The sequence below is a fragment of the Salvelinus sp. IW2-2015 genome, linkage group LG28 (assembly GCF_002910315.2).
Source record: "Salvelinus sp. IW2-2015 linkage group LG28, ASM291031v2, whole genome shotgun sequence".
Lineage (NCBI taxonomy): Eukaryota > Metazoa > Chordata > Actinopteri > Salmoniformes > Salmonidae > Salvelinus > Salvelinus sp. IW2-2015.
Window position 1 is genome coordinate 13,900,305 of NC_036868.1, and position 27,297 is coordinate 13,927,601.

At 41.5% G+C, this 27,297-nt stretch overlaps 2 protein-coding genes across 3 annotated transcripts; one reads left to right on the plus strand and one right to left on the minus strand.

Moving 5' to 3' along the window:
- Nucleotides 1-4,523: 4,523 nt before the first annotated feature.
- Nucleotides 4,524-12,820, plus strand: LOC111954193 (clusterin). The gene is made up of 9 exons (XM_023973724.2): nucleotides 4,524-4,658; nucleotides 7,808-7,938; nucleotides 8,068-8,216; nucleotides 8,391-8,561; nucleotides 8,764-9,211; nucleotides 9,304-9,435; nucleotides 9,771-9,997; nucleotides 11,727-11,902; nucleotides 12,030-12,820. Exons 2-9 carry the CDS (start codon nucleotides 7,848-7,850, stop codon nucleotides 12,040-12,042), a joined length of 1,407 nt encoding a protein of 468 aa, XP_023829492.1. The 5' UTR covers nucleotides 4,524-4,658; nucleotides 7,808-7,847; the 3' UTR covers nucleotides 12,043-12,820.
- LOC111954194 (ralBP1-associated Eps domain-containing protein 1) lies at nucleotides 12,813-27,297 on the minus strand. 2 transcript variants are annotated; one of them, XM_023973725.2, is made up of 19 exons: nucleotides 26,446-27,297; nucleotides 23,411-23,534; nucleotides 21,794-21,987; nucleotides 21,372-21,531; nucleotides 19,876-19,940; nucleotides 19,266-19,431; nucleotides 18,929-18,992; nucleotides 18,515-18,669; nucleotides 18,238-18,356; nucleotides 17,659-17,739; nucleotides 17,100-17,187; nucleotides 16,796-16,882; nucleotides 16,571-16,643; nucleotides 16,278-16,476; nucleotides 15,838-16,011; nucleotides 15,659-15,745; nucleotides 15,417-15,556; nucleotides 14,619-14,724; nucleotides 12,813-14,459 (listed from the first exon to the last, which is right to left on the minus strand). In XM_023973725.2, exons 1-19 carry the CDS (start codon nucleotides 26,596-26,598, stop codon nucleotides 14,391-14,393), a joined length of 2,304 nt encoding a protein of 767 aa, XP_023829493.1. In that variant the 5' UTR covers nucleotides 26,599-27,297; the 3' UTR covers nucleotides 12,813-14,390. The 2 variants fall into 2 exon arrangements, with proteins under 2 accessions (XP_023829493.1, XP_023829494.1); XM_023973726.2 differs by lacking the exon at nucleotides 17,659-17,739.

Below are 27,297 nucleotides of genomic sequence, written 5' to 3' on the forward strand. Positions count from 1 at the left end.
CAGACATGTGTTTTTCCTTCAATCGCATAAGCACAAGGTAAGAGGTTGTCCTTTCCCCGCTGTGAAATGGCCTTTTGGCTTGGAGAGCAGACATAATATCATAATCACTAGGATAATCTAACAATATGCATGATATTAGCCCCTATGCAAACAGCTTCAATCAGCATTAATTTAAACACTTTCATCGGGTTATTTATCAATTTAAATAGAACATCCCCTCTGTAGTTGAGATTAATAAGCAATGTGTTTTAAACGTTATTGCATTACTGTTACTGGGGCAGCCATTTTGTAAATAGCCTACCTTCCAGTTTCATGAGTTTATTATGAGAGGCCCTTTGTTTCAATCCATAACAGATTAAATCAACATAAAACTGCTATCAAATAAATTGCCTGGCCACTGATTAATGGGAAGTTCATGACTGGTTTGATTTGTCAGTGATGCAGAGAGAGGCCATATTGGCTAGAGTTTAGAGGCTGCTATTTTTAACACGTTTGTGTATACTTACATACAGATGTTGAGGCCTGAATGTTTCTAATAGCAGCTGTAATTCAGCTGTTTGGAAGGATATCTATTAACCCTATCAGTCCCGAGACCCCAGCAAAAATCAGCTTTTCATTTATTTATCAGACTTTCATTTATATTTGCAGCCCTTATATTTAGCCTCACGATTAAGTGTTTTACCATTTTATTTTCAGGACAACAAGTAGAACACTAAACAATTTGACATAAACAGTTGCATTCATGAGTTTTATTGGCAATAAGGACTACCAAAGCAAAATCCTGTTAAAAATGAATTTATGTGAATGATGTATGTACAGAAATTGTTTGCTCACTGGGAAATGAATATCCAACTAGTCAGTGACAACTGTGTGGAGTTTGTGACTGCAACATTGTGAGCTTATTACAGTATTATAGACACTATGTCCTGGGGTTTCCTATGATCTTCTACGTAAGAGAACCCCTTACCTGCTAACGACTCTTTTGAGCATCATATAGCAAAACATGTTACATGTGCGTGAGGTTTGTAGCTCCAACCATTCGGACTTCGGGATCCGCCCTTGTATCACAAACACCTCTCTAGCTCAGCCCCCTGTTAATCACACAGACTAATGGTTGGTATCTACGGATGCAGAAGAAATACACAAAGTCGAAAACGCGCAGGCGTCACGGTGGGACTGTAATAGTTAATGATGTGTCTAAAGGTCAGAACGCAAACACCTTTAGGTTTAAGACCAATTACTGAAGTTATGTAATGTAAACTCCCGAGTGGCGCAGAGGTCTAAGGCACTGCATCACAGTGCTTGAAACGTCACTACAGACATCCTGGTTCAAATCCAGGCTGTATCACAATCGGCCGTGAATGGACCAGCGTCGTCCGCGTTTGGCCGGTGTAGGCCGTCATTGTAAATAACAATAAAAGTTATAAAAAATACACTATGGAGGGAACTGTAAATGTGGGACATTGACTTCCAATGATGTGATGTTATGCAGTAGTACTGTAGGATACATTACAAAAGCAGTAGCTGGTAACACAATATTGAGCTAAACTRAGGACATGTGGATCTAAAGATTAAGCGTGAATATCAAGTTAGAGTTGTGATGTATGAAAGGCGCATAATTACTTCAAGACGGACACTTTGATCTCAATGCCAAACTTCAGAGACTGCTGAAACAAATGGCCCATGCCGTCAATTTTAATGGGGCAACATGAGGGACTAGGCTATAACCCACATTGATTTAAATGCCTTGGCAGATAAAACACAACAGCGAGAGAAACAGACGTCAATTTAACGTCTATTCCATGTTGGTTCAACGTCATTTCATTAAAATGACATGGAAACAACGTTGATTCAACAAGTGTGTGCCCAGTGGGTTTCATCTTCTAAAACTTAACACCATGCCATAAGAACCTATGCCAAGGGCATTATTCAAGTTTGTTTATATATTATCTCACTTCTATGCTTAAAACTGTTGTGTCAAGTTCATACCCACATTCAAAATATAAAATAATCTATATAAAACTAGACCAATTGAGGTCTTGTTGCTAGGACATTCCAGCTGTAATGTCCTAGACAACTGAACTTTTACCTTTCCTCTTATTTGAAACCACAAATCAGCCCTTGGAGACTGCCGACACAGTGCCAAAGTATGAGTGTGTACAGTGCCTTCGGAAAGTATTCAGACCACTTCACTTTTTCCAMATTTTGTTATGTTACAGCCTTATTCTAAAATTTATTCAATAAAAAAAAAATCTCATCAATATACACACATTAACCCATAATGACGTTGCAAAAACAGGTTTAGACATTTTTGCTAATTAAAAAATACAATAAAATGAAATCACAKTTACATAACTATTCAGACCCTATACTTAGTACTTTGTTGAAGCACCTTTGGCAGCGATTACAGCATTGAGTCTTGGGTATGACGCTACAAGCTTGGCACACCTGTATTTGGGGAGTTTCTCCTATTCTTCTCTGCAGATCCTCTCAAGCTCTGTCAGGTTGGATGGGGAGCGTCGCTGCACAGCTATTTTCAGGTCTCTCCAGAGATGTTCGGTCGGGTTCAAGTCTGGGCTCTGGTTGGGCCACTCAAGGACATTCAGAGACTTGACCCGAAGCCACTCCTGTGTTGTCTTGGCTGTGTCCTTAGGGTTGTTGTCCTGCTGGAAGGTGAACCTTCGCTCCAGTCTGAGGTCCTGAGCACTCTGGAACAGGTTTTCATCAAGGATCTCTCTGTACTTTGCTCTGTCCATCTTTGCCTTGATCCTGAATAGTCTCCCAGTCTCTGCCGCAGAAAAACATCCCCACAGCATGATGCTGCCACCACCATGCTTCACCGTAGGGATGGTGGCAGGTTTCCTCCAGACGTGATGCTTGACATTCAGGCCAAGAGAATCTTGTTTCTCATGGTCTGAGAGTCTTTAGGTGGCTTTTGGCAAACTCCAAGCAGGCTGTGTCTTTTACTGAAGAGTGGCTTCCGTCTGACCACTCTACCATAAAGGCCTGATTGGTGAAGTGCTGCAGAGACGGTTGTCCTTCTGGAAGGTTATCCCATTTCCACAGAGGAACTTTAGAGCTCTGTCAGTGTGACTATCGGGTTCTTGGTCACCTCCCTGACCAAGGACCTTCTCCCCCGATTGCTCAGTTTGGCCTGGCGGCCAGCTCTAGGAAGTGTCTTGGTGGTTCCAAACCTCTTCCATTTAAGAATGATGGAGGCCACTGTGTTCATCRGGACCTTCAATGCTGCAGACATTTTTTGGTACCCTTCCCCATATCTGTGCCTCGACACAATCCTGTCTCGGAGCTCTACAGACAATTTCAACAACCTCATGGCTTGGTTTTTGCTCTGACATGCACTGTCAACTGTGGGACCTTACATAGAGAGGTGTGTGCCTTTCCAAATCATGTCCAATCAATTGAATTTACCACAGGTGGACTCCATTCAAGTTGTAGAAACATCTCAAGGATGATCAATGGAAACAGGATACATTTGAGATCAATTTCGAGTCTCATTGCAAACGGTCTGAGTACTTATGTAAATAAGGTGTTACTGTTTTTTATTTTTAATACATTTTCAAACATTTCTAAAAACCTGTTTTTGCTTTGTCATTATGGAGTATTGTGTAGATTTCTGAATTATTTTGTATTTATTAAATCAATTTTAGAATAAGGCTGTAACGTAACAAAATGTGGAAAAAGTCAAGGGGTCTGAATACTTTCCGAAGGCACAGTAAATATCATCCTAGCAGTTATTCAACATTAGGGCCCAGAACTTGTTATTCTCTGTGTGTTTTGGATGGGATGCAGCCAGGAATCTAGTTTTGCCTTTTCTTCCTTTAGATCATTTCAATTCTGAATGAGCTTATGTCATGATCATGCGTCACAGGAAAAAATAAAGCATAGTCATAACTGCAGACATCTGGTCACTGGCCTGACCGTAGAGCTCAGCTTGGCAACAGAACAATTAGGGCATGAAGTAACAGATTTAAATCTGCAGGGCTCATTAACGAACCCTTTTATAACCTTCCAGAAGCAGCAGGTTCCCACTCGGAACACAACATTCCCGTAAATACCTGTGTTTGGTCGAGCATTTGTGTGAGCCTGGAGCCTGGGACTGTTGTGTTTGAGCCAAGTGTGGGGATATGCTTTGAAATAGAGCTACAGGGTGTTACAGTAAATGTGTGCACTTGTTTGGCTGATGCCAATATGATTTGAATGGGACTCATTTTGCACTATCCTTTTGTGTGTGTATACTGATGCACCCAAGTTAATCAGTCGTTCAGCCCTGAGTCATGGGGATGAGTGATAATATAAAGAGCAATCATCTTTAAAGTACCCTCCCCCACGCTTGTTTACTGACCCACACAGCACACACAATCCTCCTTCTATTTGGTTTGTCTCCCAGCAGCCATGCAGAGAGAAGCTAGAGGGGGTTAGTGACACACAGTGCAACACTGCCCACTCCTGGCTGCTTCATGGCTCAGCTCCGAGCTATGACCGGAAATTACACAACTTCTGGAAAAGTCCAAAGCCACAGGGCATTATATGGGAGTGAATCACAGTGCCAACATCACCGCTAGGTCATGTATAAATACCTAGCAGCGGACAGCCCCACTGCGCTTCATCCACTCTGAAGAGGCAAGATCCACAGGGAGGTGAGTGGTCCTCTGTTGCCTGTGAGAAAAATTGTGTCTCGTGTTTCAGAGTACCAGCCCTGTGTGCAGATACCTTTTGCTGCATATTAAGATAGGGTTATCGTTGGAATGCTTGATTGCTCTTACCATTTCTACCTGGGGATCAAGCCTTTATTGTACCATAGGTTGTTTATTATTATCAACTCTTGACCTTGCAGAAATGTTGCACAGTGATGGGACTGTATTTCCTGATTCTTACTCATGGGTGACCTCTAGTATCAACACTGCTATTTCTGCCTGGGAATGACCCAGATATGTACTAAGAATATCAAAACATTTTAAGGTTGCAAGCTTTATTCAACACATTTGCTATAAAGAGTGTATACATTTTGATAATTTAGTTCAACATCTTTTGCTCAAAGGCACAAATTCACTCTGAGTTATGGAGAGTTGTTATTGAGTTGATATTCTAGCTGCGCAGGGCAAGTTTGAGTGAGATGGACAGAGTAGACAGTAATCAAGTCTGGACGCTGCAGTTCTCTGACCCCATGTTTTTCCCTATTAGGAGGGTATTAAAATGTGCAAATCCCTTCTAATACAGGACTCAGTCCATCTGCGTGACGGATCAGAATTCTGTGTTCTACTTCTGAGTTCTATAAATAGAGTTCTGTTTTGTCCTGCAAGTACTTTTGGAGCAATTTATGAGTAGGAAGTTGTTAACTATTGTTATTGACTTGTTTTTCTCCCATTATTATTGTATTTTAGAACAACGTCCATTTTCTAGGGTTTGCAGGCTGACTAAACAATCTGTCCCAGATCCATTTGTTAGAGGCAGCCCTCTCCCACTCCATAGGAGAAGCTTCAGTAAAGACCCTCTGGAGAGGTCATGCAGCTGTCTCAGTGGTCCTCAGAGAGGAATCTCAAGTGTCTCTGCAGACACCAGCTGGAATCAGCAATATTATTAGAATAAAGAATTCAGAGGGACTTCATGGTTCTTACATAACCAAGCTAGGTGTTTTAGTTTGGCAAAGACTCATCCTCTCTAAGTGATTTCTTATTCTATATCAGTGGCGCAATGGTCTAAGGCACTGCAGTCCCTGGATTGAATCCAGGCTGTATCACATCTGGCCATGATTGGGAGTCCCATAGGGTGGCGCACAATTGGCCCAGCATCGTCCAGGTTTGGCCGGGATAAGCCGCCATTAAATAAGAATCTGTTCTTAACTGACTTGCCTGGTAAAAATAAAGGTTAAATAAAAAAATAAATGCTGTTTGGAGTCTGATCATATGTGATGATGCCTCATTTGAGGCATCCTTTATCCAGCCAGACCAGTATAATGTGTAATTCTACAGTCCTCTGACTGAAAATGTCAATAATATTTTCCATCATTTCATCCACCCAGACCTGTAAAACAAAAAAGGCTACTAACAGTCATGTGACTGAACATGTCAACATTATGACCTCCTTCAATGATGACATTTCCATTGAATATCTGGTGCCAAAATTGGAAGGATGTCATTTTTTTTCTCCAAATGAAGACTACTTTTTTTGTTTCTCAATGATTCAGTGTTTTATTGTATATTGCACAGTGAGTGTTAAATACACTAGGGATTATAGGGCTGCCTGGAATATTCACAGAGATTAGTGGAGAAGGATTTGTGTTTGTTTCTGTTTACTCCAACAGGAGGAAAGTACAAATGTTTATCTGTCAGATAAATGTCTCCTAATCCTCACATTGTATCCATATCTACAGGGCTCTAGGAGTCTAATGTCTATACTTATATTAACAAAATTAGAAAAGTATCAAATGTGACAAATGTATATGATGTAATGCAGATTAAACACACTGCATCCTTTAGATAAAATTTGCTAACGTCWGAACGTTCTCCCCAATTTCGTGGTATCCAATTAGTACTGTTACTGTCTTGTCTCATCACTGCAACTCCCGTACGGACTCGGGAGAGGCGAAGGTCGAGAGCCATGCGTCCTCCGAAACACAACCCAACCAAGCCGCATTACTTCTTGACACAACGCACATCCAACCCGGAAGCCAGCCGCACCAATGTGTCGGAGGAAACACCGTACAYCTAGCGACCTGGTCAGCGTGCACTGCGCCTGGCCTGCCACAGGAGTCGCTAGTGCGCGATGAGACAAGGATATCTCTTCCGGCCAAACCCTCCCTAACACCGGACGACGCTGGGCCAATTGTGCGTCGCCCCATGAGCCTCCCGGTCGCGGCCGGCAGAGCCTGGGCTCAAACCCAGAATCTCTGGTGGCACCCGGGAGGCTGCCGTGTCACACTTAGGGTTGCAAAGGAAGGTATATTACTGGAAACTACCAGAAATGTGGTATCTTTCAAGTATTTTATGTAACCTATCATAAGACATCTAGTAGCCTTTTGGGTACTTCAGATTTTTACAGGAGTCTAATTATCTCTGTCCCTCTGTGTGACCTTATCACATGTAAAATATATTAAATAATTAAATAAGATGATACTCAAATAAAAAATGTAATGACAAAGCTGTAAAACATTACCATCAATGTAGTGAATACCATTGATTTTTAATATGAGGGTTTCAGCATGAAATATCCTTTATATATTTTTTTACACACTTATTTATTTTACTACTTTGTTGTCCATGTTTTTTAATCAAATTGTGAAAAAAGTCAATAGTTGGAAGAGTTCCAACTATTGACTTGCCATTGTACGTTAGATGCTTTTTTTCATTAGTCAGTCAATTTTCTCTTGAATCATATGTTGTATCTACTAGAAACTCATGGACAATATGGACACAGATGTAAAAACGTATACAATATATACATTTTTTGAAATTATTCAAGTATAAATTACCAAATTTACAATAGATTGCCATAGATTTTCTCTTAATTACCAAAATTACTGAAGATTCCGGTAACTTTGCGACCCTAGTCGCACTATTATCATTGTTAGATGTGCAACATTACCCTCTAGTGGGTATAATCAACATCACAACAACACCAAGGTCAGATGAGAACTATGAGGTCATTTTGCAGTGCTTTTCATGAGGTGTAATCATTACATCCAAAATACCCTCAGCCCCAAGTAGCTTCCATAGACCCCCCCCCCCCCCCCCCATAAATGTATTAGATTTAGGTTTGCCAGTGATATTGTATCATGTCTGTTTTTCAGGTTTGTACTGCATCAGTAGCTGGATATATGAGAAAAAGTWATGATGAAAGTCTTTGGGTCAATAGTGGGCCTTGCCCTGCTCCTTGTTTCTGCTCAGTGTCTGCTGCCTCCATCCAAGGACGATCTAAGCCGTAAGTCATCTGAGAACTAAATATTTTTTTAAATACCGGTAAATTGTATGATGCGGGATGTTCTGTGATTATTGAGTCCATTGGAGTCACTTTGAAGATTTATTTTTAAGCAACGATTCTTATTGGCAGAGATTTCCCTCCTTGGAATGAAGTACCTGGACAAGCAGATAGAAAATGCTATCAGTGGGGTGAAGGAGATGAAGACAGTGATGGAGAGGTCTGGAGAGGACCATGAGAAGTTCCTGAGTGCCCTGGAGAAAACTACAAGGCAAAAAGAGGTAGTGTATTTGAGCATCATACTGTACATGTTGAGCTGTGGTCACTATATTGGCCCCCCAAAAAAGTCAGTGATCAACCTGTACATTTTGTATGCAATTTATCACCTTATTCAGGTTCCTGGATGATTACAGTAGTTCCCAGCCACTGAYCCTGTTGCTGTGCTTGTTTGTCAGGATGCTCTGAAGGCAGCTCAGGAGATGGAGACGAAGCTGAGTGAGGAGCAGGAGGTGTGTAATGGCACCATGCAGTCTCTGTGGGAGGAGTGCAAGCCCTGCCTGAAGAACACCTGTATCAAGTACTACTCCAGGACCTGCAGCAGTGGCGCTGGACTAGTTGGCAGACAGGTACCGCCTCAACTACACTACTCAACTATCATCAATCAATCTCCACATTGGTTTGCAATTGTAGCTCAAATATGTTTTGTGAGCAAGACTTACACAGGGACATGCAGTACAGCTGATCAATGTSCTTAAGCTATTGTTATACAATCCTTCCAAATAAAATAGGTTATTGTTGTACTAGCCGCTTTCTCCTGTTTTCTCTCAGCTGGAAGAGGTTCTGAACAGGACCTCTCCATTCTCCATCTGGATCAATGGGGAGAACATGGATGTTCTGGAGCGAGAGGACCAGGAGCAGAGCTGGAGGTTCCAGAACCTGGAGGAGCGCTACTCCAACGTGGCCGATGGGGTGGACAGCATCTTCATTGACAGCATGAGGGTGTTTGACCACATGCGCTCCCTCAACCCTCCCATGTTCCCCAGCCCCTACCGCATGCCCAGCATCTGGGGTCAGGGTGAGAGGGCCAATGAGAGAGCAGAGAGGGCAAAGGCGGGCGAGGTGCATTCCCGTGTGGTCAGGTCCCCTTTGAAGGACCCAGACTTCCATGGGTTCCACAACATGTTCGCTCCCATGATGGACATGGCCTGGAATATCTTTGGCTCCATGGGGCCTTTCATGGACGCAGATGCTAACTTTGACATCAACCCCTCAGAGGGTATGCCTCAGTCCTAATTAAACAACTGTTATTAGACCATAATATGATGTGAAGAGTCACATAAAATTACCTTTGGGTCTTTTTTTCCACAGAGGGGAGTGTGAATGAGGATGTTGTTGTGACAAAGCCTTCCGGTATGACCTGCAGAGAGATACGTCGCAATTCTGCTGGCTGCATTAAACTGCGAGGAGAGTGTGAAAAATGTGTAGCGATCCAGGATATTGGTAAAGCCCTTCAGATTTGTCTTTTCTCTTTTGCAACATTCACATAACCAAAGTGCTTCATAACTCAGAGGTCAGAACAGGTCTGAACAAAATCAAGCAGGATTATCCTTGGCACTGACATCACAGGGAGTAGCATTCATCATGCAACATGCAATGGCTTGTACACCTACATTTTCAAGTCTCTATGATACCACAAAGCCATGCCTTGGCTGAGTCAAGTATAATAAGTTGCTATCACATCACACCAGAAGTTGCTGACATAGGGCTAAAGGGACACCAGCAACCCTGTTAACTATATAGTTGTGTATTACATGAAGTGATGTTCTCTCGTCCAGACTGCTCTGGGAAGAAGCCTCTGACTGGTCCTCTGAAGGAGGAGCTGGAGCAGGCCCTGGCCATGGCTGAGAAGTTCACCCAGGAGTACAACAAGCAGCTGAGGAGGTTTGAGGAGCAGATGTCTAACACATCCAGCCTGCTAGACCTGTTCAGCAAGCAGTTTGGCTGGGTGTCTGCCCTGGCCAACAATACCGACACCAAGGATGGAATCTTCAAGATCGAAACAGTGAGACTCCATAGTCTGCATGGGGTTTCTATTGCTAAAGTATCTTACATCGTACCAATTTCTTTCTATCATGGTATTATGAATAGACGTACAGTTGAAGTCGGAAGTTTACATACACCTTAGCCAAATACATTTAAACTCAGTCTTTCACATTTCCTGACATTTAATCCTAGTAAACATTCCCTGTCTTAGGTCAGTTAGGATCAGCACTTTTATTTTAAGAATGTGAAATGTCAGAATAATAGTAGAGAGAATGATTTATTTCAGCTTTAATTTCTTTCATCACATTCCCAGTGGGTCAGAAGTTAACATACACTCAATTAGTATTTGGTGGCATTGCCTTTAAATTGTTTAACTTGGGTCAAACGTTTCAGGTAGCCTTCCACAAGCTTCCCACAATAAGTTGGGTGAAATTTGGCCCATTCCTCCTGACAGAACTGGTGTAACTGAGTCAGGTTTGTAGGCCTCCTTGCTCGCACACGCTTTTTCAGTTCTGCCCACAAATTTTCTATTAGGGATTGAGGTCAGGGCTTTGTGATGGCCATTCAATACCTTGCTTTGTTGTCCTTAAGCCATTTTGCAACAACTTTGGAAGTCTGCTTGGGGTCATTGTCCATTTGGAAGACCCATTTGCGACCAAGCTTTAACTTCCTGTCGTGAGATTTGGCTTCAACTATCCACATAATTTTCCTCCCTCATGATGCCATCTATTTTGTGAAGTGCACCAGTCCCTCCTGCAGCAAAGCACCCCACAACATGATGCTGCCACCACCGTGCTTCACGGTTGGGATGTGTTTCTTCGGCTTGTAAGCATCCCCCTTTTTCCTCCAAACATAACGATGGTCATATTGGCCAAACAGTTCTATTTCATCAGACCAGAGGACATTTCTCCAAAAATACAATCTTTATTCCCATGTGCAGTTGCAAACCATAGTCGCTTTTTTTATGGTGGTTTTGAAGCAGTGGCTTCTCCTTGCTTAGCGGCCTTTCAGGCTATGTCGATATAGGATTCTTTTTACTGTGGATAGAGATACTTTTGTACCTGTTTCTTCCAGCATCTTCACAAGGTCCTTTACTGTTGTTCTGGGATTGATTTGCACTTCTCGCACCAAAGTCGTTCAGCTCTAGAGACAGAACGCGTCTCCTTCCTGAGCAGTATGACGGCTGCGTGGCCCATGGTGTTAATACTTGCGTACTATTGTTTGTACAGATGAACGTGGTACCTTCAGGTGTTTGGAAATTGCTCCCATGAATGAACCAGACTTCCGGAGGTCTGCAAGTTCTTTTCTGAGGTCTATTCTTTTGATTTTCCAATGATGTCCAGCAAAGAGGCACTGAGTTTGAAGGTAGGCTTGAAATACATCCACAGTACACTCCAATTCACTCAAATTATGTCAATTAGCCTATCAGAAGCTTCTAAAGCCATGACATCATTTTCTGGAATTTTCCAAGCTGTTTCAAGGCACAGTCAACTTAGTGTATGTAAACTTCTGACCCACTGGAATTGTGATACAGTGAATTATAAGTGAAATAATCTGTCTGTAAACAATTGTTGGAAAAATGACTTGTGTCATGCACAAAGTAGATGTCCTAACCGACTTGCCAAAACTATAGTTTGTTAACAAGAAATTTGTGGAGTGGTTGAAAAACTAGTTTTAATGACTCCAACTTAAGTGTATGTAAACTTCTGACTTCAACTGTATGTTGAAATGTCTTAATCTCCTCCAAGGTCATGTCCAAGGACACGGAGGACCCTGAGAAACCAGGGGACACCAACGTGTCTGTGCAGCTGTTTAACACCCCCGCCATGACCTTCAGTGTGCCTGGAGACATTACCTGGAACGACCCGAAGTTCTCAGAGGTGGTGGCACAGGAGGCCCTTGACCGCTACAAACAGACAACAGTGTAAGTGCTGCTCTGTTACTGGACAAATCATATTGTAAAATCAAACCAGGCTTTATTTTTTATTGTTCAACTGCACCATGTGACAATGACAAGAAATGTATTTTAACTTACTTTATTCCCTTTCCAGAGTGGTGAAGTAGACATCTGAGGGCACCAATGTTCAGGATGATTTCACAAGTCAACTATAAGAGAAGAGAATAGAAGTGAAACCTACGTCCTCGTCATTGTTGATATTACAAGTTATTGTATTCCTATATGTTCTGTGTAACTAGAGTTCATCCTGCTATAAAAAACCTAACTAGAAATGGTGCACCAAGTCCTGTTGTCTTGAGAGAGAAAAATATAGTACTAATGTTACCCTTTGAGTAAAACTTGCTCACTGCTCCTTCTTTCAAGTGAATTGCAACTTTTTATTTTGTACTTTGTGCTCTTCTGTCTGCATCATTTCCAATCCCCCATATTTTTTTGTAAATATATATACACACACACAGTACTAGTCAAAAGTTAGGACACGCCTACTCATTCAAGGTTTMTTTTTCTTTTTACTATTTCCTACATTCACTGTAGAATAATAGTGAAGACATCAAAACTATGAAATAACACATAGGGAATCATGTAGTAAAAAAAAWAAAAATWGCCAACCTTTGCCTTATATTTTCCTCTATTATTTTCCCCTAACCCTACCACCCCTCTCCTAATTGGAGTAAACTAATGGACACCACTTAGGCGTCTACTTCCAGCTTATACACTACATATATTTTGCTTGAGAAATGTTACATCAGGGGAGAAGTTATCTTGTACGTCAGACTGGAATGTGTTAAAGTGTTAAAAATGTAGCAATATACACATTTGTAAGTTCTTCCTTGAGACAAATCAGCAATAAAAAAAAATGAGACCTGGAAAAAGGCAGTTAAAATATTGTGCAGTTTTTATTTTGTGTAAAAATCACACAGCTGCTAGTTCATTCTGCAGAGATACATCCATGCAGTTAAACATCTATGATCACACAGCCATAATATAAGCAATTAAATAGAATATTTGCTGTTAGTCAGCAATTAATGCAAATGTACATATGAGATCAAAAGGTGTGTATCATATACAATATACAACATACCCCTTATACAGTACATCAACCTGAACAGCAGGGAAAAGAAGGCTCAACTTGGTTCAATACAGGGAGAATAGATTACAGTGGAAACCTGAACGCCAGGAGTAAGGCTTTTGAAGACAGGTTAAGAAAACACAAGAAGCTCCAGAAGCTCCAGAAAAACAAAAAGACAGTTATACAAGGTGTAGGTACCAACACAAATGTCAGACTAGGTAAGATACCGCATACAGGTAGAAATCAAGTGGTTTGTATTTAAGCACTGTCTTCATACTAGATAAGAGCATGAACAACATGCGGGGGGGACAAAAATAAAATAAAATGGGGAAAAGTGCAGTCGTTTCATYCTGGTCTCACTTCCGTAGTTGGTTATCATATCTCACAGGGAACCTTGTGTTTGGGGCAGGACTGATTCAATTTATGTACCTTGAGAGGCACAGGCAGCGTCAGCATGAGCAACTACAGAGCCAGGAGCAAAAACAAAAAGGTGGTCTGTCATCTGGGGGTCAATCACTTCACATAGTAACACAGCTCATTTTGTTACAGATTAAATTGCAGAAGACTAGTGGAAGAAAAAAATATACATACACACTCATTTCATCATGCCGTTTATGTAACCATTGCGTGCCCAAATAAATCCAAACACACACACACCATACATACAGCACACACACACATGTATACAGAGACGCACACGGACAGAATAGCCCTCCACGTAGCGGGATGCTGTAATAAACTGGAACATTAATTAATTCCTGTCACATGATCAGTCCAAAGCGCTCCAGGATAGAGAGTCATCTCCTGTAGACTCCTCCCAATGCCTTCACTGGCATGATTATCTGTCCTCGACAGGTCCCAGGAGACCAGGCCCACACACAGCACAGGCAGACCCCAGAGTGCTCCTCTACTGGACACTTGTCATCATGGGGAAGAATGAGGGAGGGAACTCGGCCTTCAGTACACCATGACTCAAGTTCCAGTTCAGTGCCTGTCCGTCTGGCCTCGGGGCCTGTGATATAGTATAAGGGATTGATGTCCAGAATAATCTTTGCTATTTCTTTGATAAATAAAAGTGCCAATATTTGTAACATTCCTATCCCAGCCCCTTTGAAAAGACTGTTCTCTGTCTGATGAGGGTGAGTCAGAGTGTGTTGTTGCGGACCGACCGACCGTCAGGCCGACCGGCGGTCAGTCAGACCGACCGTCTGTCCGTCCGACAGACCGTCCGACAGACAGACGGTCGGTCAGTCCATCTGGTTCCCACAGAAGAGACAGCAGAATGCAGAGGGAATAGACAGTGGAGATAACATGTGCATCACACAAAAGGCCCCTTCAGGTCTCTCCTATCTTCTCTCATGGACTTGTCCTCCTCACACACACAGGTTACAAATGGGAAAATGGTCTGAGCTGTTCCAGTTGAACCTCCAAAGATATCCTCTCTTCTAGTAAGTCCTATGAATTAAAAACAACAAGATAAACAAGTTTAGCAAGTTTAACTTTGCTAAAGGCTTGGATTTCGTGAAGATAACATTTTCCAAAACAAGCATCAGGTTCATTTTAGTAACAGAATAGCTAGCATGCATGCATGTATTATTGTAATCACTCCTATACCTTTAGCTGTTGCTGTAATTCACTGTTGAGTCTGGCCAAAACTGTGTTGGTTTCCTTGTTTCTTCTGATAGAGGCTTGAATTGCTTTTTTATCCTTACCAACAGACCTGTAAAAAGTATTCAAGAGAGTTTTAAGTTCGTGGCTGATGTTAACTACGAAATCTAATGTATAATCAACAACCACAGACCAGTCACTATTCAGATTTACTATCCACCCGATGTCACTGCCAAAAAGATCATCAAGGACAACAACCACCCGAGCCAGTGCCTGTTCACCCCGCTATCATCCAGAAGGCGAGGTCAGTACAGGTGCATCAAAGCAGGGACCAAGAGACTGAAAAACAGCTTCTATCTCAAGGCCATCAGACTGTTAAACAGCCATCACTAACATTGAGTGGCTGCTGCCAACATACTGACTCAACTCCAGCCACTTTAATAATGGAAAAATTGATGTAATAAATGTATCAYTAGCCACTTTAAACAATGCCACTTCATATAATGTTTACTACATTACTCATCTCATATGTATATACTGTACTCTATACCATCCACTGCATCTTGCCTATGCCGTTCTATACCATCACTCATTCATATATTTTTTATGTACATATTCTTATTCATTCCTTTACACTTGTGTGTATAAGGTAATTGTTGTGAAATTGTTAGGTTAGATTACTCGTTGGATATAACTGCATTGTCGGAACTATAAGCACAAGCATTTCGCTACACTCGCATTAACATCTGCTAACCATGTGTATGTGACAAATAAAATTTGAGATTCCTTTGAATCTGTTCCTACCTGGGAATGGATGGCAGTGTAGCTAGAACAGTGGCTATGACGTTAGACTTCGGGGGGAGGGCCTCATCCTGTAGCTCGTCCTCGGATTTCAGTCTCCGGCGGACAGGTTTGGGTGGGGGGGCCATGATGGACCCTTTGGCCTGACAGGAAAAAAACAAACCCACTGTATAAATCATCCGAACAAATGAGGACATTTAGGCCCCCAGTATTGGCATCATGGTCTCAGTAAGTCCACTACTTACAGAGTTCACAGTAGCTGCAGCTCTCTCTTCCTGGTTGTCAATCTTCACAGTTCTCAAAGGCCCAGCCCCTTCTGTAGACTTCTCTACCTGTGAACAGAGCACACAGTCTCAGTCTCTTTTCTTATAACAGAGCACAGCTGATAGAACAGGTTCTGTATTATACTGTATGTCTGACTCACTGGCAGACTCTCTGGGTGCTTCTCCCCGTCGTCACTAGGCTGATCTGAGGCAGCGAACGCCTGAAACTGACTGAAGTCAGCGAAGTTGGGCTGCTCTGGGATCTGCTGGGGCGAGGTAGTGGAGTGAGCTGCCAGGCCCTCATCCGAGCGATGCCCACTATGAGGACCAGAGGTCTGGGGACAAAGGGGATAGGATAGACAGAGTTCAGACTTAACACTGTATGTTGAAAACTGAACACAACCTTGAACTGGAGAGTACATGGTCAATGACTTTAAGTAGTCTGTGTAGAGTGAATAGAGCGTATGAACAAGAAAAGACAAAGTGAAGAGATTTCAGCATTTCAATGTGTATATTTCCTATTAAAAAAAAGACTACCCAGAGGTGGCAACATCTCTTCTGCTATGAGATTGACTTTCTTCTGTCTGTATTGGCTTTCTACCTGTGTGGGTAGCGGTCTAGGAGGTATGGCTGGAGGACAGGCCACAACTCCAGATTGCTGTGGCCCTGTGGGGTGAGCGGCAAAGTTTCTGTTCATGTCTAGCGAGGAGGAGCGGGAGTGGGAGGCGTTGGGCCTGGGAGGGGGCGGTGGGGGGGCAGCCGCCACCTTTAGACCTTCAGGAGAGGTCCCAGAATTAGACCTACAACCCAGACAACACAGCTAGTGAGCTTACTGTTCAAAAGCACTTCAATAAACAAAGCATCTATTATCTCGAGACATTGAGACCAACTTACCTTTGTCTTGTTACAACACTTGTAATTGGGTCTTGATCTGAAGTATATGAATCTGAACTGCTATAACCATCACCTTTAGTAAAGAACATGAGTATTCTATGTTTAACCATTCCTCAAGGAAATGCAATATAATTATGGTCACATGACATTTTCTACAATAGATTTACCTACAAACTGCAATAGTCCTAAGTTCTTTATGATAATGGAACATCCCTTGACACTTACCAGAGTTAGCTGTTACAAACTTCATAGAGGTTTCTTCAGAGAGCTCAGGTGGTTTAGCCATCAGGGGACTGGTAGGATGTGTGTGTTCTGCAGGAATGAGAAAGAAAAACAGTAAATTCCATTAACAGTATATATATATTTTTTTTAAGTTCTTAAAAGAAAAAGATAATGGGCATCCCTTCACCACTCCCAGTCAAATACGTGAGAGTTGCTAGTCGATGGAATCTCAAAAGTGAACACTGCTTTAGAGGACAGAGCTCACTGTATGTTTAAGCGCTCTTATCATATGGGGAAACCATCTTACCACTTCCGGTTCTCTTCAGCTCCATCTCTTGCATATGGATCTTGCTTGGGGTCATGCGGATGGGAACAGGGTGGACAATAGCTGTATCCTGTAAGGACAAAGGTTTCTTGTTTGATCATTAGCTCACAATAATAATGCCTTAAGGAATCTTTCCATTCCCTTTCTGACTGTAAAGAGAACTCTTTTCATACTGTCAGAACAGTTTATAAGGTTAGAAAAGGCTTATATGCGTGGCAATTATGCAGATTTAAGAAACCAGAAGATATGGGAAAGATATTTCATACAGCTATAATTGATCAAATAGCCCGGACATTGACTTGCCTAGTTAAATAAAGGTAAAAATAAATAAATATATTGTAGAACCCACAATGTCATATTTTTAATATGGGACAGAAAGTTGAGTAAGTATCCAATAAGCTAAGCAAGCAAAATCACATTGACACCTCTGTTGTGGCAGATTCAGTAGAATTAAGTACATGCACTCTAAGAGAGAGATCAAGGGGCCAAGTGTTAATATTATCATTAATACAGAAACAGGCAAACTAGGTGATTGACTTACAGGGTCAGCTGGTGCAATGTTAGAATCAAATTGGGTCAGAGTTTGTGAGCTGGAGGAGCGTTCACTAAAAGTCTCCCACTGCTAGAGAGACAAGAGCAGAAATACATCAGCACCACAGGCATTTCAATGGATCATCACACGCAGGATGATTCCAGACCCAGTTACAAACCCCACTGCTCTCCCAAAGGAGGGGTGATGAACTGCATTTATCATCACATATCATCCATTAGTAATAGTGAGGAGGGGATGGATATTGGCTAGAAACTGGTTAGTGATAACTAGCTAAACAGAAATGGAGGAAACTGACTTTGGGACTGATAAAGAATATCAACAATTGCAGCTTTCTGACAAAACATCTACAGTATGTAAATTAAGTAAGTATTAAGTGGTGTTTCTCAGAAATGGATAAGAAAGGTACTGAATCAGGAAAGTCCTGCAAAAGGATAGGTACTAACACCTCACAATGGAAAGGACCTTATCGATAATTTCATTGAGAAGTCATTTACAAAATGCTGGAAAGGTAAAAGTTCAATAATGTCCTTTTCTACAATGATAACATGGGGTGGTGCTGTGTCCAACCTCGTTGCCCTGGTTGAGATCAGGCCAGGTCTGGTTGAGTGAGGGCATGGGGGACTTGTTTGGGGTCACCTCCACGGGGGAGCCCGAGTAGCCAACGTCAGGGGCCTGGTCTGGAACCTCTAGAACATGGAACATTTATACCATCAGGATGACTGTTGCATTCAATCACGCTTATTTCTTTCCATGTTTCATAAATCAACTGTCTACAGCAGATGGTCCCCGGGGCAGATTTTGACAGATTCCAAATATATAGCAGTAGGAGAGTACGAGCTATTACCTGCTGAGTCATCCAAGTCAATAAGCTTTGGCATAAGACTCTCTGGCAGCTTTTCGGGAAGGTCATAGCCATTTTTCCTAGCAACAACCAGATGAAATGCAGCACAGAACTCATCCAGTGTCAACGCCCCGTCTTTATCAAAATCCGAAAGCTCCCTGTAAAGCAAAGAATGTGAGAATATTTGTATATTTTTTTAAACCCACTCATGCATTGCAAACTGCTGGAATCCSTTGTGAATTCACTAACTGGTAGCCAAATTCATTTATTGAAGAGGAGTTACCTAAGGTTATATTTTCCATTCTTTGATATAGCTTCCTAGATTAAAACTGAAGCAGATAACTCATAACATAATGTCATCATTACATATGGGGAGCATCTCAACTAAAGCCAAAAGCACACCTTGTAATAACTTACCAAATGTGGGACAGTTCAAGAATAGGTAGCTTTGATTTAGTGAAAAACTCTTTTGCGGCAGAACCTGAAATATAGACAATGGGAAAAAGTCAGTTAGTGACAGGSCAATCATTGTAGTGTAACAGCCAGAGTCCATGTAACCTTTAAATGGGAACAAGTGTAAAAGGTGGTCCCAAACTAGGGTTGCAAAATGTCCTTAAATTCCCTGGTTTGCCAGAAATCCTGGTTGAAGATTCCTGATGTTCTGCTCATTCCAAGAATCCTCCAACGAGGCTTAATGGAACCCCTGGACATTTTTGGAAAGTTACAACCCTATTCCAGACAAAGATCACTCTACCAGGAATGAAACCGTTGAGGTCAGGCTGGATGGTCTTGAACTGATTGATGTAATACTGTCTCTGCTCGTCCGTGATTTTCCAGGGGTCGTCATAACCGCTACTGGACTGTCTTTGGATTTCATTGGCTGTAGCAACAGACGCAACCGTTCGTATGGAAGAGTTCTCCTAAAGGCAGCCAAGTGAAACATTTAGAGGAAAATAACAGATTGAAACAATCCTTTGGAAGAGCTGTGATAGTACTAATAGGTAATGAATACACAGACTGTGGGACGATGGGAAATAAACAGAAGAGTATCAGAAGTGGATTTGCAAGTGTTTGTTTTCAAATATCTCAACCCACTTACAATGAATCTTTCTCATTTGGACACAGAACTGTTCCTGATTTATTGCAGTGAAATATGTATTTTTTATGAAGGGGAAACTGAAGCCAAAAAAAAGAGCATATAGTGAAGTAGGCTAGACCAAGAAGTTAAGATAAAGCTCCATCTCTGCCTTTAAGTGAAAAAGATGACAGGTCCATGGAAGCATTTGCTGCACTACCTGGACCAGCGAGAGACGCATTGGTGGCATTTTGCTGGAGGAGGGGGGATAAGTATCTTTCAAACTGACCCAGCTTTCCTGAACGGGGGGAGGTGAGTGYGCAGACCACATCCCATCACCTGCCACTACAGGTCCTATGGAGAGAGGATAGTTACACAGCCTCAGACAGTGCTATTAGATTACACAAAGATCGTTCTAGCTACAGTAGAGAGCATASTCAAGAACTGTTGAAGGACTGGACTACAGAGACACAGTGCGGCAAAGAAGTATTTGCCCCCTTTCTGATTGTCTCTATTTTTGCATATTTTTGATACTGAATGTTATCAGACCTTCAACCAAAACCTAATATTAGATAAAAGGGAACCTGAGTTTACCAATAACAAAATGTATATTTCTTTTATTTAATTCACAAAGTTCTGCAACACCTAATTCCCCTGTGTGAAAAAGTAATTTCCCCCTTAAACTCAGGGATACCTGTGGGTTTAAGCATGAAGTGCTCATTTCAAGTCCTGCCACAACATCTCAATTGGGATTAGGTCTGGACTTTAACTAGGCTATTCTAAAACTTCAAATTTGTTGCTTTTTAACCATTTTCATGTAGACTTTTTATTTTAATTATTCAACTAGGCAAGTCAGTTAAAAACAAATTCTTATTTACAATGACGGCCTACCAAAAGGCCTCCTCCGGGGACAGGGGCTGGGATTAAAAATAAAAATATAGGACAAAACACACATCACGACAAGAGAGACAACACAACGCTACATAAAGAGAGACCTAAGACAACAACATAGCAAGACAGCAACACAGAATGGTAGCAGCACAAAACATGGTACAAACACTGGGCACAGACAACAGCACAAAGGGCAAGAAGGTAGAGGTGTGTTTTGGATCATTGTCTTGCTACATGACCCAGTTGTGCTTCATTCTCCTGTAGAATTACCTGATAGAAGGAACCATGAATTTTGCTCTATTAAGGCAAGTCAGTCCAGGTCCTGAGGCAGCAAAGCATCCCCAAACCATCATACTACCACCACGCTTGACCGTTGGTATGAGGTTCTTACTGTGGAATGCAGGGTTTGGTTTTCACCAGACATAAAATGGGACCCATCTCATCCAAAAAGTTGACTCAAGTTTGCCAAAAAGCACCTGGATGATCATCAAGACTCTTGGAAGAGTGTTCTATGGACAGATGAGTCAAAAGTATAACTTTTTGGACGACTTTGCTCATGAAATAAGTACGTAATTTTTGTTATTTATTCACTCAGGTTCCCTTTATCTAATATTATGTGTTGGTTGAAGATCTAATAACATTTAGTATAAAAAAATATGCAAAAGTAGCTACAATTAGAAAAGGGGCAAATACTTTTTCACAGCATTGTCTGATAACATCATTGTCAGGAAACAAACCAGTTCTGTTTATTGGCTGAACCTCTCATTTATTTAAGACATGCAAAAGTTGCAAGATGGTGAACGTCAATAAGACGCATTATTGAACATCTCCAACTGAAACATTGCCAGATTGCCATCTTCGCAGAGGATACAGTTTGCAGAGTAGAGTGTGTACCTGATTGTGCTTCTCTGAAAGGTGTCCAGACAGCACCTGCCACCACCACAGGAGGTCTCTCTACGTTCCCCCCGCTGGCCTGCCGTTTGTGCTTTCTCCAGGCATGAGGCGAGGTGGGAGGGGACTGGTGGGGAGATACCACTGGGGATGTGGTGTCGGGCTGCAGAGGGGTAAATAACATTAGATAAAACGTATGTCTATCAAAGTTTGATCTGTCTCAGTTTCTTAAAAAAAGGATATAATACAAATTGGTTTGTATCAAATGCATTTCTCCACCAGAGATCTGATAAGACAAATGTTGATTTCCTTGCCGTTTCCAACATGTAGGCTATATCAAACTTTCATCACTATCAAAATAGCAGCTCTTATTGAGCATGATATCTAAACTACTTCTCCAGACGGGAAGAATTAGTATGACTGACCTGTGGTTCTACTGTGGGCACACAGGGCTGGATGACCTCGTGGGCAGACACCTTCTTGACCTGCCCTCGGCCCGGGGGTCGTGGAATCACACCCTGGTAAGGCCCCTGGTTCTCCAAGTCGGGGTACATGGCTGTGTGTCTGGCCTCCTGCTCATTTTTGGCCACAACAAAGCGAGGCAGAGGCAAGTCCTTGACTGTGGATGAAAAACACTGCTAGATAACAGCACTACCTCAAATCCCCTCCAGCTAGTTGTCTTGACTAGTCAGTTGTTGTAGTCTAGCATGGCTTATCACAACAAAAGTGTTGATATTGAAAACCATTATTTAACTGCATTATTAACCAGATCAAGTCAAGTGTTACAAGATTGACAACGTATATATATCAAAGGTGCTTTGCAAAGCTTGATGTAGTCATATGACAATTCTAGTTGTTTTTCTTTGTTGAGTTAATGTGTGTGTTTTTATGTCTTTTTGTAGTTTGTCAGGGTAATTGCTTGTTTGTGGGAGTGAATCTTTTGTTCGTTTTTTCTTGGTTTGTTTGCTTTTGTGTGTCCACCACACTGGGGTAGTGGGCTAAAAGGGTGGGGTGTTCTCGGGGAGGTGTGGAGGGTAGTCTGGGGGACCATGAACCTTTACCTCCCACTTTCCTATTGTGGTTTGAAAAGAAAGACCAAACACAAGACAAAAAAAAGGTGGCGGGTAAAAAAGACGGGGGAAAAAACCTGATGTTCATGTTCTGAAGGGCTACTTGGAGTCTTTTCCTCCAATCTCACTGGCCCAGCTGCCTGTTTGGGTTCTGCAATTTCCTGTTGACTTAAGTCTCTATTCTTCTCTTGTATCTTAACCCTACAGGGATGCCTTTATTTCCTGCAAATGCTCACCAATGCTCTATCTCTGATCCATCCATATATTTGCATCCTGTTGCTTATTAATAGACAGATATGAGACTTGGGTGAGTCTCCCAAGTGATGCACGTATCCTCCATGTTTTGACAGTATATTACACATTTAAGAAACAGCTCATCTCTAGGGAGCAAATTCAGTTCAATACCTAAACATACCTTATTTGTATTTTAGGCCTATGTGTTAGGGCTGTGACGATACCAGTATTGCAATATTTGGTCATTAATGATGTTTGTTTCCAACATTGTGTCTGTTTTCCTCAATAAGTTAAATCTGCTTCGTGTTTGTTAAATTGCCACGATAATAACGAGTATCGCGATACTAGTATTGTCTCGGCCCTACTGTGTGTCCATTGATTCAAATGGGAAATGGGATACCTAGTCAATTGCACAACTGAATGCATTCAACCATAATGAGTTTTCCACATTTAACCTAACCCCTCTGAATCAGGGAAGAAGTTGGTAAGTGTAGGCTATCCTCATTCCATCTTTGAAGTTATGCAATCAGCACTCCTGTTGCAACGTTTGAAGTCAAATAAATGCCATTGTATAGTCATGTGTTCTTTACTACTGTCCCTTCAATATCGGCAGGCTGATTTGAAATATAACCGGACCAAAGGCAAACAAAGATGTAAACATTGTCCGGTGCTATACCATGCCTCATATTTTAGGGGTCCATTTATAATAGTTGGAGAATTCTGGACATGTTTACTCACCAGAATTGAGGCTCTCTACCCGGAGAGGCAGTCCAGACTGGGCTACAGCGATGAGTTTCAGTGCAATGTAAAACTGGCTCCTTCCAAAATGGCCCAGGCGAGTGGCTCCACAGAGCTCTGTTATCTGAGACAACAAAATATTGTCAACATCGGTCTGTAGAGCGATACAAACTCATACTGTTAATGCACTACTGTTTTGTGCCAAAATGTTTATAATGGTGAGAATGCTGCAGTCTCTCGCAGAGAAAGTTCCAAGGACGTTGCTTCCTAGCACAGGAAGACAGCTGTTGCTTTGCGTGCTTACTGAGCAATGTGACTTGTGTCTGCACAAAACGGCCTGTAATGTCTAAAAGGAACATGCACTATCTGAATATGGAGAGGTGTACGCCTTTAGCATTGCAGTGCTATAGGGTAAGACCAACGTTGGTAAAAAATGATGCTACCAGGCTAGGCCTAGTGAGTCAGCATCATTTCAATGGGAAATAGTGGGTCAAACTGACAGACCCAGGAAACATTTCACATCTCAGATTTATGGATCATGTATAAAGCCTATACTTCAGTATACTAAACAACCATAGCAGAAACTATTAGTCTTGTGTTTCTGCAGGAGGAAGAAATCATGGCCCAAAAAAATAGCAAGTTAATTATGTACACCAGGACAAATGGCTTCGGAATTAGACTGAGTCGGTCAATAACTGACACTTCGAATGAAAGACAGTCCAGAAATCCTTCAACCGTGACAGTAATGTTGATGTCAGCCCAGAAATTGATAATAGCACGAATATACAAAGAAATAGGCAAGCTGAACAGAACTATGTTMAAGTAACTCAGTCTGTGCTACAACGCACATTCTATTGACTTCACATCTTGGATTTGATAAATCATTCAAATGAGCACTTTGACCTTTGGATAGGTCATTATCAATAAACGGTCACAATAAGGTGCAGCACTTTCGATTTGCCTGCTGGGGGGGCAAGGAGACCCCCAGATCAGATAAAACCTTTTACAACTGTGTGCCGCTTTCAAGGGATTGTAAAATAAATGTTAATTCCTAGGTTGTAATATCATCACCTCTTGAAGAGCATAGAATGACATTTCAGATTATTCCATGCAAAACAATTGCGCACAGTTAGCTCTAGCCAAATATGCACTCTTAAGGAAAAGGAGCCTACCGTTATTCCTTAAGGTCCAAGGAACTTATTTGCAGAGGTAGACTGGCTCTTGCAGCCCAAACAACCAAATTCTCCATCTAAAACATGAATCGATTCTCAATTGCGATACGTGTCTAGAAACATAAAGACCTTTACTTTCATATCACATCAAAAATGCTAAATATTCACTAACCCTATTAAAAAGGTGGGTATCAATTTAACCTTTTCTTTATTATTTCTCGCTGATATTAAAAGATACCGTACCGCAAGTGATGTGTATTAATGTTCAGCCCAAGCTTCTGGGTTCTTAACAAAACGCCCCAGTACAGAAGAGGCCTTCATCCAATGACTCTTATGTGTAATGTAATGGGAGTCATGATCAGGAGCTAATTTAGCCCTATCAGAGTTATACAACAAGTAACTGCATGTTTATCATGATGAGTAAACATCAATTGATCATGTAATTACAGATATGTTAGGGTAGTTTCACAATATCGGCCACCATCAATTGAATATTTGAGTGATATAAAATAAAAGTGAACTAGACCTGTCAAGTATGAGTGGTTTAGGTTAATTTCCCATCCTTTGTGGGCTCTGCATGTCAAGCAGAAGGGATGTATTTGCCAATGTACTGTTAGCTGATAATGTTTACTTGGCAAGCTACCGGTGGAAACTTTGTACACTTGACTAAACATAGTGGTAAGTAGAGCTAATGTACTTTTTTCTCCAATCAACRTAGGCCAACCTAGTGAAGTTGGCTATCATTATCACATTTTTAACATTGCTTTTAAGAGTGTTTAATCACTATTGGTGATGACAGACATGATAGGCTTCATTGATTGATGGAACATGACAAATTGGCTAGCTAGCTAGCTAATAACATGTTTGACTACACATTTAGCTACATACCAAATTGATAGGCTACCCTCACTTATCTGAAAATACATGATCAATGGATGTTTACTGATCATGATTAAGCATGCAGTTACTTGCTGATTAACTTGGATGATATTGCTAAACATTTGGAATAACCGGAAATGTGTATTTCTATGTTCTTCAAGAGGTGATGATATTAAAACCAAATAGTTATAACATTTATTTAACAATCCCTTGAAAACGACAGATAGTTGGGCTCCTGAGTGGCGCAGTGGTCTATGGCATTGCATCTCAGTGCTTGAGGTGTCACTACAGACATCCTGGTTCGAATCCAGGCTGTATCACAACTGGCCGTCYCATAGGGCGGCACACAATTGGCCAAGTGTCATCTGGGTTTGGCCGGTGTAGGCAGTCATTGTAAATAAGAATTTGTTCTTAACTGACTTGTCTAGTTAAAGGTAAAAAAAATTATAAATATATATACACACAATTGTCGTTAATAGCGAAGGTGGGGGTCGCATCACCCCCCCAGCAGCCAAATCGAACGTATTATGATGTTTTATTGATAAACGACCTATATAATCAAGGTGATACAAATAAGATTGTGTCCGTTTAATATGGACAATATTATTGTAAACTTTGTATCCAGTCCAGCAAGCAACTAAGTATCAACTGCACAAGGAAGGAAGTGGGCTATCGACTGTTAGGTAGCTAATAATTCAAATGGTAAGACTATCAAGCAGAAAGATAGCTAGAAGAACATTGGAAATAAATATGGTGCTGAAAGAACATGTCTATTGACATCAGTTTGCCCATGTAGATAATGTAATGCTAGCAACTTGCTAACTTCCTCTGGGTAGCATAGTTGGTTAGCAGTTAGCAAAGTGAAAAAGGGCTTTGCAACTGGCTAACGTTAGTAGGTGTCTTGTCACGTTCACCAGTCAACAAGTACGCCACATACAACAAATCTCTATCACACTTCACAGATTGATACATTAGCTAGCTTACCTGCAGGACAACCTCACTGGGTAGCTGGGCCGCCCGGAAAAGATCAAGAACTTTGCCGTTGGAAGCCACTTTCTTGGTGTTGTCCGTATCGCAATAAACGAACAAATCAGAGTAATACTTCTGCTCCACATCAGTTAACGTTAAACTTTCCATTATGGCATCAAAAGTACGCGATCAGCAGACTAATTTTGTTATCCTTGTGAGAACTGGACTCAACAAGGCGAGAGGAGCGACGTTGCTGGTCARCTTTGCTAGTTTCTCAGCTTAGCTAAATACTACTGTAGTTAGCTAGCTATGGCAAGAAGGGTTTTGTTTTTTTATTTCACCTTCGTGAATGTCCTCAGAAACCAGCCTAGTAGCAATATTACGTGCCGACTAATTAGAACAATGATTTATTTCGGATAATTATTAATTTATCAATCAATAAAATGTGAGTAAATAATGACTGACGTTGCTACCAACGTTAGCTAAACAAGCTAGCTATAGGATATTAGCAGGTAGCTTAACTAACAACGCTAGCCTGAAGTCAGCAGTGCCAGTAGTCAACTTCCGAGACTGGACGTCGCTATTGAACAGTAAATCAAACGGAATTCGAGTTCTTACGGTTCTAATCCGTTGCCGTATGTTGTTTCAATCAATTTTGAATCTTTCTKAATTATGTTAGAAGTAAAGTTTCAGGGTCTTTTGGCTCTTTCCTCCATCAGCCAGAGCCGCCATTCCTATACCCCGTGATGTCATCGTACAGACGGTGAGAGTCAGCGCGTGTCTGCATGGCAGGGGGACTATCCGTGTCCCGGATGAAGGATGTCAACCATAGAAATATAATGAATAGAACGGGTCTCCCCATTCAAT

Excerpts from the sequence above, each read along its gene's own strand:
- LOC111954193 (XM_023973724.2), top strand. The coding sequence starts at position 7,848 with ATGATGAAAGTCTTTGGGTCAATAGTGGGCCTTGCCCTGCTCCTTGTT. Across the intron at positions 9,436-9,770 it reads TGTAGCGATCCAGGATATTG|ACTGCTCTGGGAAGAAGCCT; the intron begins GTAAAGCCCTTC and ends TCTCTCGTCCAG. Across the intron at positions 9,998-11,726 it reads GAATCTTCAAGATCGAAACA|GTCATGTCCAAGGACACGGA; the intron begins GTGAGACTCCAT and ends ATCTCCTCCAAG.